Consider the following 15,530-nt stretch of genomic DNA (forward strand, 5'->3'; position numbering starts at 1 on the left):
CCAAGTATGTTCCGCGCGAGTTTCCCAAGTATGTTCCGCGCGAGTTTCCCAAGTATGTTCCGCGCGAGTTTCCCAAGTATGTTCCGCGCGAGTTTCCCAAGTATGTTCCGCGCGAGTTTCCCAAGTATGTTCCGCGCGAGTTTCCCAAGTATGTTCCGCGCGAGTTTCCCAAGTATGTTCCGCGCGAGTTTCCCAAGTATGTTCCGCGCGAGTTTCCCAAGTATGTTCCGCGCGAGTTTCCCAAGTATGTTCCGCGCGAGTTTCCCAAGTATGTTCCGCGCGAGTTTCCCAAGTATGTTCCGCGCGAGTTTCCCAAGTATGTTCCGCGCGAGTTTCCCAAGTATGTTCCGCGCGAGTTTCCCAAGTATGTTCCGCGCGAGTTTCCCAAGTATGTTCCGCGCGAGTTTCCCAAGTATGTTCCGCGCGAGTTTCCCAAGTATGTTCCGCGCGAGTTTCCCAAGTATGTTCCGCGCGAGTTTCCCAAGTATGTTCCGCGCGAGTTTCCCAAGTATGTTCCGCGCGAGTTTCCCAAGTATGTTCCGCGCGAGTTTCCCAAGTATGTTCCGCGCGAGTTTCCCAAGTATGTTCCGCGCGAGTTTCCCAAGTATGTTCCGCGCGAGTTTCCCAAGTATGTTCCGCGCGAGTTTCCCAAGTATGTTCCGCGCGAGTTTCCCAAGTATGTTCCGCGCGAGTTTCCCAAGTATGTTCCGCGCGAGTTTCCCAAGTATGTTCCGCGCGAGTTTCCCAAGTATGTTCCGCGCGAGTTTCCCAAGTATGTTCCGCGCGAGTTTCCCAAGTATGTTCCGCGCGAGTTTCCCAAGTATGTTCCGCGCGAGTTTCCCAAGTATGTTCCGCGCGAGTTTCCCAAGTATGTTCCGCGCGAGTTTCCCAAGTATGTTCCGCGCGAGTTTCCCAAGTATGTTCCGCGCGAGTTTCCCAAGTATGTTCCGCGCGAGTTTCCCAAGTATGTTCCGCGCGAGTTTCCCAAGTATGTTCCGCGCGAGTTTCCCAAGTATGTTCCGCGCGAGTTTCCCAAGTATGTTCCGCGCGAGTTTCCCAAGTATGTTCCGCGCGAGTTTCCCAAGTATGTTCCGCGCGAGTTTCCCAAGTATGTTCCGCGCGAGTTTCCCAAGTATGTTCCGCGCGAGTTTCCCAAGTATGTTCCGCGCGAGTTATTTTTAGTCTATGTTACCTGAAGCTTCTATATATTTCTGCCATGCTGCAGATTTCATGTTAGTCAGACTTCATGAGAATCTATTGAAATTGAGCTGTGTGCCAGTATAGGTCACTCGGTGACCCAGTGATAAACTGAAGCCTGGTCTTTGCTCTACCTCGTATTGTAATTACATGACCCATTGCTCAACTAAAGCCTGGTCTTTGCCGAACCTCATATTGAAATTACATGAGCACACATTTATCATTAACTGTGAACAATTTCCCTCCAATACATTGTTTGCTCTATGTTTCAGTATGGCCCTGAATGTGCGATACTAGTATCATTTTCAAATGGAAAAAAAAAATGGAGTTATCTGTTGCACTGAAAAGTGAATTATTGATATGTGTATTAGGAAAACAAATGGAGCAAATGCAGTGGTGGTTCAGTGTTAGACAGACTACTGGGTTAGGAATAGCTAATGAAACATGGCCAGAAATCAGTAACATAGAAAATTCTTTATGGATAAGCTTATATGAAACAATCTATTCCACTCCCCAATAGTGTAAAGAGTTTGTTACTGACTCACTCATAGTAGAGTGCAGTGCACTTTGAGGTTTCTCTCAATGGGGAACACTGTACACCTGAGACTTCAGAAAAAATATATTTTCTTCAGGATATAGAAAGACATTCATTCACTAAAAGGCTCCTGAAAATTATTTTGACTAGATATCTTAGTTTTACAACAGCACTTGTGAGAGTTCTAAACTTTTTACTCATTTGGAGTATTTAAAGCTCTATTTTCGTCTTAGCACATTCCAAGGAGGATATATTTCAAACTTTGTGCCAGATTAAAACTGTGTGCCACACTGAAACTCGAACTTGGGACCTTCGTCTTTTGCAGGCAAGTGCTCTACTGGCTGAGCTACCCAAGCACGACTCAACCCCCCATCATCGCAGCCTTATTTCTGCCAGTATCTCGTCTCCTACCTTCCAGTCTTCACAGAAGCTCTCCTGCAAACCATGTAGAACTGGCACTGCCGAGAGACAGAATATTGCGGAGGCACGGCCTAGCCACAGCCTGGACGATGTTTCCAGAATGAGATTTTTACCTCGCAATATCCTTTCCCCTAGGAATGCTAGCTGTGCAAGGTTCGCAGTAGAGGTTCTGTGAAGTTTCTAAGGCAGAGTCTGTGAGGATGGGGAGTGAGTCGTGCTTGGATAGAGCACCTGCCTGCAAACGGCAAAAGTCCCGAGTTTGAGTCTCCGTCCGGTGCACAGTGTTAATCTGCCAGAAGTTTCATAGAAGCGAACACTCGGCTGCAGAGTGAACATCTCATTCTGGAAGGATGTATTTCGTGAGACCCCTGTAGCAATATGTATGGGAACCTTTCAAAGTTGTATACTGGGCAGTGATTAGGTGGGTTGTGAAGTACAAGCAGTCATGAACCTGAGTGAGAATTGTGTAACTCTTTTTCACAGCTTCCATTTTTAGAATTCCATGTTTCTGTGCATATTTATTGATGGGATGCAGCCTCTTTCTGTATGTGGAAGTTTTGGCAATGGTATGGAAATTTTGCCAATAATTGTATCTCATATACCTTGTACAGCTGTTTTAAAAGTGTTAGATCTTCTTATACTGTCATGAATCAATAGTCTGTAATGAGTTGTACAGTATATCAGTGTGTGATGTGATATGATAAAATACAGACAACCAAAGTTAAAATTATGGTGGTTGTAATATTAGATAGCACCTTCTTGTGATTGTAATCACAATAGTTTGTTGAGTTGAAAGCTGGACTTTCTCTGTGTACTCTGTAAGTGACTATTTTTGTGTTCAGTTAGTATTATTCTTGATTTGAGGCTGCATTTTGTGTCACACATCATAGTTCACTTAGAAGAGCTGGGGAATGGGAAGTAGCTAAAATTCTTACTGATGTCAGTAAAAAATTATGTCTGTGTTATGATTATGGCCATAACTTCAAAAATAATGAGCATGTCTATAGTGCTATTTAAGGTGTCTGGTTGTCCGAATGATGACTACTTGTGACAGCTACACCATTGTAAGTACGATAAATAAATTTGCCTAAAATATCCAGATTAGCCAGTAAAGTTTCAAAGGGATTTTTCTAAGGCATGGCACTCACAAGAGTGAGAAAAGTTGAAAACCTTCCAGTAGGTTTACACTTGGGAAAAACATATTGTATAAATATGACAAACTGTGAAGTTCTGGAAATCTTTCTAACTTGTTCATGGTAAACACAGAAGTAAATCATTCTGAATATTTTTCAAAGTACCATTTCAACTAACTTCTGTTTATATTTCTTTTATTATACTTGGGCACAAACAAATAAGCAAAATAACATCCATTTTTCAGTTACAGATTCCTTCAAATTGACAATAGTCATGATTCGCTTCCTAAATAACTTAGCTTCTGGCATTGGTCAGTCAGTGTATGACGAGGATCTTGTCTTTGAGCAAGATTTAAGTTACTTTGCCTAAACAACTGCATTGAATTTTCACACTTTTAATCACATGCTAGACATTGCACACGTGAAAACTCGAGTGTTCCAACTCTGAAACTCAGTTTTAAAAAAAAAAAAATTTGCTCGTGCAAGTTTTGGTGACTTCACTGACACTAACAACAGTAAATCATGTCCATCATTGTAGATTGGAAAATTGTATCATATGATGTTCCTTCCTGCTCGATATTTAACGAATGGTGATTCGTCCTTCGCTGCAACTGGTTAATGAAACCAAATTGAAACATATGTTCTTGAGAAAATTTGTCACTACATAAAGACTGTAATGTGCTTTTATTTTTTTCTGTACATTATTGGAAAAGCACTCTCATAAAATTTGAAAATGCCTACAGCAGTGCATTGAATTCAGCATCAACAATATGTGCTCTATAAAATCTCTCTTTTTATAATGTTTGCTTATTTTTTATTCTATGAAAGAAGTTCTTAGAACAAGTGAGGCCTCACCTAGAACTTAGTAGCAGACAAAAAATCACAATAATGAAACATTGAGCTGTGAATTTTTAATATGAAAATTCAATGCAATAATAAAGAAATTAATGCAGCAAAAGAATTTACTGTTTTCGCAACTATTAATAGTGGGCAAGAAAAGAACACTGTAAGGAGTTGATTTATTCCACGCACTACATTTCAAAATATATCTTCCACCTGTGTGTTTAGGTGAAGTGTTTATATAATTTCTGTTAAAAACACATGCAGTTGGAAGGTACCTTCTGAAACATTTATTGTTAGCGGTACAAAGGTGTGCTGAGAAGTAATGTCTCAGAGTTTTTTTTTATGTAAAAGCCCTTTAAGGTTATTAAATAAAACAAACTTCATTAACATTCTATATCTTTATTCATCATGTCTACATTTTTAGTTTTCAATGTAGTCGTCCTGGCAACAAACACATTTCACCCAATGAGAGACCAGTTTGGTGATACCCTCACTGTAGAATGTTTGACTTTGTTGGAGCCACAGTCTCACCTCTGCTTGCACTGTTTCATCCCTGTCAAAGTGAAGTCCCTCCAAGGTAAGGTTTGGAAGCAGATGAAAATCAGATGGGGCCAAGTTGGGACTGTACGGAGGATGAAAATGAATCCAAGGCATCCAATTGTTGCAGATGTCGCAGTGCACCTGTGTTGTCTGGCATTGTCATGCTGAAGGAGATGGTGCACCATGTGTGAACACTCTTCTGCGGTTAGAAATTCGAGTACAGCATGCTGTTTCTCACACACCGACATAGTTATGTTAAATGCCACCATGTTACACGCTATAGTTTGGAGCCCTCTGTTCACAGAGGGTTGCAATTCGTGTCAGTGAAGTGTGAAAGTTGACAGAGTAAGGTGCATGACATATAATACCTCAACCAAAATTGCAAACAGAATAAAAAATTCAGAGACATTAATTTTCAGTACACACCAGTAAATCAACCCTAGCTAAGGTTGGACATTTTATGATGGCATACTCATGTTGCCATGGTCCTCACCATTTCGTGTGAAGATGGACACGCGTCTAAAGAGGAATGTGTCACCCATGGCCATGACTAAGAACTATTGTGGCATTTGCATGGAATAATTTGAAATTTGAATAAGCCTTCAAAGATCCAAATCAGGATGGTCAGATCAAGTAAACATGTCAGTATTCTATGTACATGCATTTCTTTAAATACTTTTTCACACATTAAAATAAGCTGAGATAACCATAGTACAGTTAAGTGAACTCGAAGTAGTAATATATGCACAGTATTATGTAACGCTACATAAGAATTTACCTGTTTCTACAAATCTTATTAGTGTGCTAGGACACAGGAATGTAATTAATAACTTACTTTCTCATAACACAATGAAGCAGGTCTAATGAGTTCCTACAGAGACTAATTTTAGTGGTTTGTAGGAAGTTGAATGGGTAATTCTGTTTCAGATAGCAGGTTTGATCTAATTTCTTGTGTATCTGTGTACTCTTATATCTGTCTTTATGCCATCCATTGTTAAAACCTGTACGTAATGAATTGGTAACCCATTTTTAATGTCTGGAAGAGTGAACACATCTACCTAAGAGATATAAACGAAAATATTTTCTGTTACTCTCTTGTTATTTACCAGTTGGGAAATTTAATGTGGGAGGCAAATTGAATCCAGAAAGAGGATGTTGGATTTATCTCTTCTTGTCAGAATCGTAGCACTGGGATTCTCACATAAAACTAGAAAGTCTGCTCATAAATTTTAGAATGTTAAAATTAAGGGTTGTATAATGATTCTTCTTAAAACCCAAAGACAACTATGAGCAAACATAAATAAATATACAGACCAGGTACATGACTTGCTTGAAGGAAATAAGCTAATAATAAATACACTCAAAACAACTTTTCTGAACTTCTGTTTAAAAGGAGATCCTCCAACACCTTTTTCACAAAAATTCAGAAGCATTACACCCCGACTGGAAACAAGTTTTAGGCATATGGTTTCAGCACGATTTAAAATAGCGGACACACTTCTTGTTGTTATTGTGGCCCTCAGGACTGAGACTGCTCTCCATGCTACTCTATCCTGTGCAAGCTTAATCATCTCCCAGTACCTACTGCAACCTACATCCTTATGAATCTGCTTAGTGTATTCATCTCTTGGTGTCTCTATGATTTCTACCCTCCACCCTGCCCTCCAGTACTAAATTGGTGATTCCTTTATGCCTCAGAACATGTCCTACCAACTGATCCCTTTTTCTAGTCAAGTTGTGGTTAGCAAATTTCTCTCCTTCAGAAACTCTTTCCTTGCCATTGCCAGTCTACATTTAATATCCTCTCTACTTCGACCAGCATAAGTGACTTTGCTCCCCAAATAGCAAAACTCCTTTACGTGTCTCATTTCCTGATTTAATTCCTTCAGCATCACCCGACTTAATTTGACTACATTCCATTATCTTTGTTTTGCTTTTGTTGATCTTCATCTTATATCCTTCTTGCAAGACACTGTCCATTCCGTTCCACTGCTCTTCCAAGTCCTTTGCTGGTGCTGACAGAATTACAGTGTCACACACACAATAAAAACAAATGACACACCTAAAATTGTATGCTACAGCCTGCATTTATTTGCTCTAAAAGCAAGCTTCCACAGTTCTCACTCCCTTGCAGTTTTGTTCTAGAATCATGTAAATATGTTAGAGAGAAACAAAAACTTCAACATAAATGAACATGATACCAGGCAGTCTCTGTGTGGAGTCAGTAAGGACATCAGCCTGTAAAACCTTTACTACAAATAGTGTTACAGAAACCCCAGATAGGAATATCAACAATTTAGGAAAATACATTGTTACTTGGTTGAAAGAAGACACATGAAGTGAAGTGGCAGACAGCTACAATTATGACATTTACATAAAGATTTTGGTCACAGCCTTCATCAGCTAAAGAGAAACGCTAGTGTGCATGCTCATGCTCAAATGACATCCCACAATCTGTCAAAAATTTACTGGATTAATAAAGAATTTTAATTTGTATCAGCAAGGATATGCAATGGCAGCATTTATATACAAAGAAACATAATTCACATCTGTGTGGCTTGCAGCTGTAGCATCGTGGATCATATCAGTAGATTGTAGCTATATTGTAGCTATTCATGTAGATAACTTTGGCTGATGGCATGATACAGTTTTCCTGCTAAAATCAGAGATACATTTACTTCAGCAACAGTTCCGTGGTATCAAAAGGTCGTTGATGGCACTAGTAAACTGTGCTGTGTATCCAGTAGAATTTGGTATGTTGTATGTTTTAAAGTTACTGTTGAATGTCTTCTTCCATCTGCTGAAGTGTCCATAGCATATTTATGATGGTTAATGGGTACTGTGAAGAGACTTTAATATCTGGAGATGTATAAAGACAGCAGCCTACTTCTCTTTAGATATCCCATCAGTGTGGCTTTTCACCAGTTACAAAGTGTGATGATCCTTTGCAGGATGACTGTACACATGGTCAGGATGTATATGTTCAAATTCCAGTCAGACTGACCTGTTGCATGTTGTCTGTGTTTGCTCTTAGCAGTGCAGGTTTAGTCTGGGACCCTGGGTCAGAGAAAGTATAGTACAAGAAATCTTATACATCAGATTTTATTTTAAACAAGCCATTTACTAATTTTTATACAATTTGTTTACATTCATAGGTCCAAGCAGGGATGTACTGTCAGCTGCCCTGTAGTTTACCCTGGCAGTGTCTTTATGAGTTGACTTCGAGATGAAATTACTGTATTTGACAAAGGAATCTCTACAATCCTAAAGCAGCAGATGATGTGCATTTGTTGGAATAATTTACTCATTTGCTGTGATGCCTTGGGTGCTATATAGATCATTCAGCAAATGTACCCAGTAAACTAAGGAGCTAACACATAACAAGACACCTTTCACTTAGTACAGTAGCAAGGGAATGAAGTATCATTCGTCTGGGTGTCAGGCCGTACAGGAATCCATGGAAATGCGCAAGCTTACATGGCAGCAAGGGTTGGTGGCAAGTAATCAATGTACTATCCCATGCTGTCCCCTTGGCTGCTGTTACTCATTGAGTAGAAGAGTTAGGTGTCAAAAAGAGACTGAGTGGTTGGCAGTAAAAAGTACAAATTAAGCCTGATAAAGCCAACAATTTTGCCATGATGAACATCTTTGCAGTCACACAGGTAGAAAGTAGTGGCCTTAACATGACTGAGAATAGGGCACTGAAATCTGACACAAAGGCAACTGCAGGAGGACCCACCAGGGTGCATTGATTGTTGTGCTATGCCACATTTTCCTTGATTGCGCTTTATATTTTGAAAAAAGGGCAGCAGTTTGTCATAATAATGATTTGTCCACTGTTTTAAATACAATGAGATGAGTGTGGAAAAGGGTTTAAGGTCTTGCATGTTGTGTAGATTCCTGTCCAAATTACTGAGTAGATTATTTTAATGTATCTTGAAGAGACTGGTTCATCCTTTTAGAGTTAGTTATCAAAGAAGCAACAATTATCTGACAATAGTTTTACAGTTTTTCCTATATGGCCATTTTGTGCCACACTTTCTGTCTATATGATCAGACTAATCCCAGGAACCACTGTACAAGTTTTGACCCGGTTTTGATCCATGTTGAGTGTGGTGGTCTATTGACCTAGCTTTCACATTTCAACGATGTAGAGGTGTGCTAGGAATGAAATGTAGATTAGGCTCCTTTCCACGGTAGGATACCTAGACAGGGACATGCAGGTTGCTGAAGTGATGTTAAATTTGAAGCTCCTACTGCGCTATATGCACATTTGATACCCGTGCTGATGTCTATAAATGAAGTTACTGTTACACCCAGACAACTCATCCATGGTGTCCCTCCTAAGAGTTGTCATGTAAATTTTCTGCTGTGTTTCAGCAGACATTTGCAATTTTGTTTTTGCAGTGTGTATCTGGAGTCAGTCAAAGCAAATACTGCTCATCACATCTTTCATACAACTCCCTGCATCAATGAAAGCATTGGTTTGCTTCCCTGTTACAAACGAAATTATGTTTAAAGTGAAATTTTACATGCATGTTCAATTGATATACTCTTGTCTGTCTGAACACCATGTAACTGTGGCCATGGATAGTGTCAATATAAGTGGGTATAATTTAGCATCTTACACTTATAGATCTAGGATGGATAAAGGAGGAGTTGCCATTTTCATAAAACAAGGGTATAATTGCAAAACTGTAGAAGTAAGGAAATTTTGTGTTGATCAGCACTTTGAGGTTTGTGCATGTGAACTTCTGCTAGATAATGTAGTACTGATATTAGCAACAGTGTATAGGTCCCCATTAGGAGACTGGGAGCTGCTCATAAAAAAAAGTGTGACTCCCTATTATGCTGTCTGTCAGACAAAAAGAAGTAGTTTCAGTGTAAACTTTCTAAGTAACAGGGTGTATAGGATCTGGGATAAACCGGGGAATTTTTCATTGTTTTAGTTTTCAGTTAAGTTTCTGTGACTCTGACGGGTAAGAACCAATACTCTAACAAAGCATATTACTGTATCCCGCTTCTGCAGTATTATGTTGCAGCAACAAAACATAAACGGGAGAAAAAAAATGAAAATAAAACTTAAGTCGCAAAAGAAATACGCCAAATACAACAATAAAACACAGTAAATTCACCATCTTTGCTGATGACCCTACGCTACTGGTTGATAACTCAGTGGATGAACTTGAGGTGACAGCTAATAAGGTTTTTAGTGATATTGTGAACTGGTTTAATGTAAATGGTCTTTCTATTAATCACAGTAAAACAAACTATGTCCAGTTTCGGACAGTCTCTAAAGAAGATGAACAAGAACAAAAACTAGGTGACATGCAGATAGCTAAGGTCGATAGTACAAAGTACCTTGGCTTACATATAGATAGCAAACTAAACTGGTCAAACCACATCTTGGATCTCTGCAAAAGGCTGAATTCGGCAACTTAAGCTTTACGCATTATCTGCTCTTACAGAAATACGGAAACCAGTAAATCAGCTTATTATGGTTATTTTCATGCCATTATGGCATATGGAATCATATTCTGGGGAAATCAGCCACTTGCTAGGAAAGTGCTATCTGCACAGAAAAGAGCCATAAGACTCATGAGTGGAGCCCACCCTAGAGCCACATGCAGAAATCTTTTTAAAGAACTTCAAATCTTCACATCCATTGCACAATATATATTCTCCTTGATGTGTTTCATAAGGAAAAAAAAAGCCCCTCTTCAAACCTAATAGTGTTTATCATAATCATGATACTAGAAGAACAAGATGATATCCACTATGAGCATGCAAACCTGAGTAAGGTACAGAAGGGGGTCCACTTCAGTGGTTGTAAGATTTTTAATGTCCTCCCTTCACAAATTAAGGGTTTAGTAGATGATGAGTTCTCGTTTAAGAAAAGCTTAAGGCTGTTCCTATTGCAAGGGTCATTTTATACTATAGAAGAGTTCCTGAACCATGATGAATAGTACCCTAGTACCTGTACGGATAAGTCTCAGATACATTTCCCACTCTTCGTTTGTGATCCTGTATATTTATTACTCGTCAACATCTTAAGTTTTCAGTAGTATATTTTCTGTATGTACGTGTGTAGAGTCTGTAATACTTAACTTTGTAACATTTATTTTTTTGTGATTTTAATTTGTAATGTTAATCTAAGCCATATAATTGTAATATGAATAATAGCAATACTTACAAAATACCATAAAAAGTTTGTAAAACTGACACGTTCCATATCCTGTGATGAATTCACAACATGGATCACTGGAACACGAAATAAATAAATAAATAAATAAATAAAATAAATCATACAAGCACTTTGCCAACTGCAAAGTGTGTCAAAGGCTTTGGGAACACTATGCAATGCTTCCTAACAACAAATTGTCACCAATGATCGTGACGTCACAACTGTTTACTCTAGATTTGTTTGAGCAGTTGCGGGCCGGCCCTTGTGCGTGTGCAGTTTAGTGACGTATGAGAAGTACCTTTCCCCACTTCTCACTACAGACATGTGGCTGGGCGCTACTATTGCCCCAGTTCGGAAATGTCGGAGATCCGGGGCTGATTCACAGAGCGTTCTACAAGGTGCATTAAAGTTCTAAGGCCTCCAATTTTTTTTCTCCGGACTGGAAAGCGATAGAAACATGCGTATTGTTTTAAAATGAGGCCGCGTTCATTGTCAATACGTCCCAGAGATCGCAGCACTGTACGGCAGATAGAATTTTACCGCCAGCGGCGAGAATGAGAACTGTTTTAAATACTTAAAATGGCGACGTTTTCCTTTCTTGAACAGTGTGCAATCATTCATTTTCTGAATTTGCGTGGTGTGAAACCAATTGAAATTCATTGACAGTTGAAGGAGACATTTGGTGATGGAGTTATGGATGTGTCGAAAGTGCGCTCGTGGGTGCGACAGTTTAATGAAGGCAGAACATCGTGTGACAACAAACCGAAACAACCTCGGGCTCGCACAAGCCGGTCTGACGACATGATCAAGAAAGTGGAGAGAATTGTTTTGGGGGATCGCCGAATGACTGTTGAACAGATTGCCTCCAGAGTTGGCATTTCTGTGGGTTCTGTGCACACAATCCTGCATGATGACCCGAAAATGCGAAAAGTGTCATCCAGGTGGGTGCCACGAATGCTGACGGATGACCACATGGCTGCCCGTGTGGCATGTTGCCAAGCACTGTTGACGCACGACGACAGCATGAATGGGACTTCCTTTTCGTTGGTTGTGACAATGGATGAGACGTGGATGCCATTTTTCAATCCAGAAACAAAGCGCCAGTCAGCTCAATGGAAGCACAGAGATTCACTACTACCAAAAAAATTTTGGGTAACCACCAGTGCTGATAAATGATGGTGCCCATGTTCTGGGATAGCGAGGGCGTAATCCTTACCCATTGCGTTCCAAAGGGCACTACGGTAACAGGTGCATCCTATGAAAATGTTTTGAAGAACAAATTCCTTCCTGCACTGCAACAAAAACGTCCAGGAAGGGCTGCGCGTGTGCTGTTTCACCAAGACAACGCACCCGCACATCGAGTTAACGTTACGCAACAGTTTCTTCATTATAACAACTTTGAAGTGATTCCTCATGCTTCCCTACTCACCTGACCTGGCTCCTAGTGACTACTGGCTATTACCAACAGTGAAAGACACTTACTGTGGCCACACATTCACCGTCAAAGCAGACTCCTAAAAAAGCCTTCACCGCTGCCATGGAATCATGGCGTCAGCGTTGTGAAAAATGTCTACGTCTGCAGGGCGATTACATCGAGAAGTAACGCCAGTTTCATCGATTTCGGGTGAGTAGCTAATTAGAAAAAAAATCGGAGGCCTTAGAACTTGAATGCACCTAGTAGTGGGGAGTCTCCACGTGACCCGTGTTTACGTATAGTGATTTTGCTGTTTGCTCTTCATTTATTGCTTTCACATTAAACGAAAACAATAACGGATATCTATGGCCGTGAGCTATCAAATGAATTAAAATACGTTCTCATAATTACGGAAGGCTAAAATATGTTATTAGTTTCAGGTTTTATCTCCACCTTTCTGACAGTCAGGCATCAATCGCCTTGCAGAACAATGAAGTTATTTTTGTCGGTTTGCTAAAGAAATTTGGCTTTTATTAATCTTTTCCGCTGGGGCAGTCAATTTATTTGAAACAAAGTGTTTAGATCCATACTATGGGCTAGTTTCAACTGTTCGCTGCATTTCAAAAGTGCATGTTCTCATCTTCTAGCACGTATGGCATTATGCCATAATAAAGAACCAAACATGAGATAATACAGTACAGGTAGTCAAGAAAATTTATGTCCGAATCTGGACATACGAATGTGCAATTCAAGCCAAATTACGCATTGTAGTATGGTTCATGAAATTCCAATGTTCTTGGAACATCCTCTGATGTTTGTTTCTTTTATGACACAGTGTAAGATCTGCGATGCCAGTTTCTGGCAACTACTGAAAAGAACCTATTTCTAACAGGTCACGGGAAAATATTTCGAATGGTTGTTTGAAAAGCGTTACTTTAAAAGTAAATTTCCTTTTATGGAAGATGAATTATGTGCGAGAATGTACGATGAATTTCTTAAATCACAGAGCGTTTGCCTCTCATTTTAAAATAACATCTTTGAGGATGTACATTTAGAAAAATTTGAAGCTCAGAAGATCATACATTTATGTCTTTATTAAAAATTTTACTGACGCATTTGTGTGTTGTATCTTAAAGTGTAACACGCGCAAAAAAAATCAACATTATATGTGAAAGCTTAGCTTCTCTTGCAGCTTACTAATCTCAGAGACCAATATTGTATGTGAAAGCTTTTCTTTTCTTGTAGTAACGCTGTGTATGTTAATTTAAACCATAAACTTTTCCTATTTGTGTGTACGCGCTACTTAACACTGATTTTGCTATTGGCTGACTACATCATGTATCCTACGCTAGAAGATCCGCTGTCATCGGCTGGCGAGATCACGTGACGAGCTAGAACTGGCTACAAAAGCGCATTGCAAACTTGATTTCAATGCTTCGGAAAGTAACATGTGGCGTTTGGTGGAATTTAAATTTACACTTTCGTAATATGCAGCGTACATGTTGCTGCACATCAAAGATCTTTCCAAAACGTGGTTTTTTTTTTTTCCATAACCATTCAAAGGATTGATCATTTTTACAGTTCTGAGGAAAAGTATACTGTCACTTGACAGGGAAAAAGTGTACTTTCACCCGAGAGAAAGTGTAATTTTAACCGGGAAATCCGGTTTCCCCCCCCCACCCCCCCCCCCTTGTCTGCGATACACCCTGAAGTAAATCAGATAGGAAACGTGAACTAGAAGTGTATATATAACTATAACTTAGAATCAGCGATCAATTGCCCTACACATATAGCTCAAGACAGTAGAACACTAATAAATAATGTGTTTGTACAGAAAGAGGACGTAAAACAAACACATGCTTTTCCTGTGGTAAATGGATTGTCAGACCATGATTCACAACTGATTAATTTACAAAACCTAACAAGGTTCGGAAACCATTAAGTAAAAACATGAGGTAGCTAAACCCGGTATCTATAAAGCACTTCAGAGAGAGCTTAAGAAATGTTAATTGGGGAGATGTATATAATGAGCCAAATGTTAATGATGAATGCAACATATTTCTTGATCCATTTATATTCCTTTTTGGACACTTTTTCCCAAAGAAAATTACTAAATGTAACACCACACACTTTTCAAAGAAACCTTGGATTATTACATTCATTAAAGCGTCTTCAGAAAGAAAAAGAAAACTGTATGAGACAGCAAGAACGAGTAAAGATCCAGAAGTAGTTTTACACTATAACAAATTATTGTAACATACTGAGAGAAGTTGTAAGGAAATCAAGAAATATGTATGTTAGAGAAGAAATTAACAACTCCAGCAATAAAATCAAATTAATATGGAATATTGTTAGAAGAGAGACAGGAAAAATAATCACTGGGGTGGGTAGTATTACTTGACTTCCGGAAGGTGTTAGATACAGTTCCACGCTATATCAGAAAAAAATTCAGCACCAGCAAGGGGTTGTGTGAAATAAACAAAAGTTGTTAGGCACGTTTCTACTTTTGAACAGTGATTTCTGTTTGCAATTTTGTGCCAGTCGCATAAGAGTGGCGCTAGTAGTGACACTATGGGGATGCAAATCAGGTTTTCTTTAAATGCACTCTGTATCGTTCATGGGTGTAAATTAGCCTTTAGATTAGACATGGTGAGCAAATGTTAGTCAAGAAAGCCTTTACGGCAACAAAGATGCCATTATAACACCTTACTGAGTTTGTATGAAGTTGTGTAATATGGCTACGAGAAGCTGGATTCTTCTGAGAAAAGTGACTTCCTTCACCACCAGCACTGCTTGCTTTTCAGTTTACAGACTGTACCTCCCAGTGTTTCATCTGTGGTCCCCTTATGTAAGTAGACAAAATAACTTCACTGATGTTGTGTTTATATAGTGGAGGTATTTTCAGTTCATTGCATAAGTACTTAATTGCAGTTGTTATGTGAGCTTTTATGTAAAATGGATTCCTACAAACAGTGGCTGAGAAATGCTTCATTTGTAAGTATGACGTCATTGGCATATGCGGTGCTAGTGGGAAAGAGACTGGGTTGGTAAATGTCGTATCTTGCTACTGCTTGTTGTTGGCAACATCTTCTAAAGTTGGGTAACTATGTTGTAGTCACTTGCTGGTGAATTAATTATTGACCAGAAAGTTACTGCACTTCCCTCAACTTTGTGTTACTGGCATAGCTAGCACTTGTAATAGAGTGGGCTGCAGTGACTGGAGCCACTTACCATATATCCACAGTATATCTTGCAGGGTGGGTG

At 39.4% G+C, this 15,530-nt stretch overlaps 3 protein-coding genes across 8 annotated transcripts in view; all 3 read left to right on the plus strand.

The window, feature by feature from the left end:
• LOC126299026 (protein GVQW3-like) overlaps nucleotides 1-12,291 on the plus strand; it is a 168,570-nt gene extending 156,279 nt beyond the window's left edge. The window contains exon 2 of the mRNA XM_049990668.1: nucleotides 9,405-12,291. Coding sequence (XP_049846625.1) covers nucleotides 11,546-12,028 — 483 coding nt within the window. The 5' untranslated portion in view covers nucleotides 9,405-11,545 and the 3' untranslated portion in view covers nucleotides 12,029-12,291. The remainder of the gene's footprint in view (nucleotides 1-9,404) is intronic.
• LOC126298264 (uncharacterized) overlaps nucleotides 1-15,530 on the plus strand; it is a 226,816-nt gene that overhangs the window by 179,249 nt on the left and 32,037 nt on the right. The window lies entirely within an intron of this gene.
• Nucleotides 1-15,530, plus strand: part of LOC126299024 (uncharacterized protein DDB_G0271670-like) — a 31,784-nt gene that overhangs the window by 9,872 nt on the left and 6,382 nt on the right. The gene's annotated exons all lie outside the window — the stretch shown is intronic.

The sequence above is a fragment of the Schistocerca gregaria genome, chromosome X (genome assembly GCF_023897955.1).
Source record: "Schistocerca gregaria isolate iqSchGreg1 chromosome X, iqSchGreg1.2, whole genome shotgun sequence".
Lineage (NCBI taxonomy): Eukaryota > Metazoa > Arthropoda > Insecta > Orthoptera > Acrididae > Schistocerca > Schistocerca gregaria.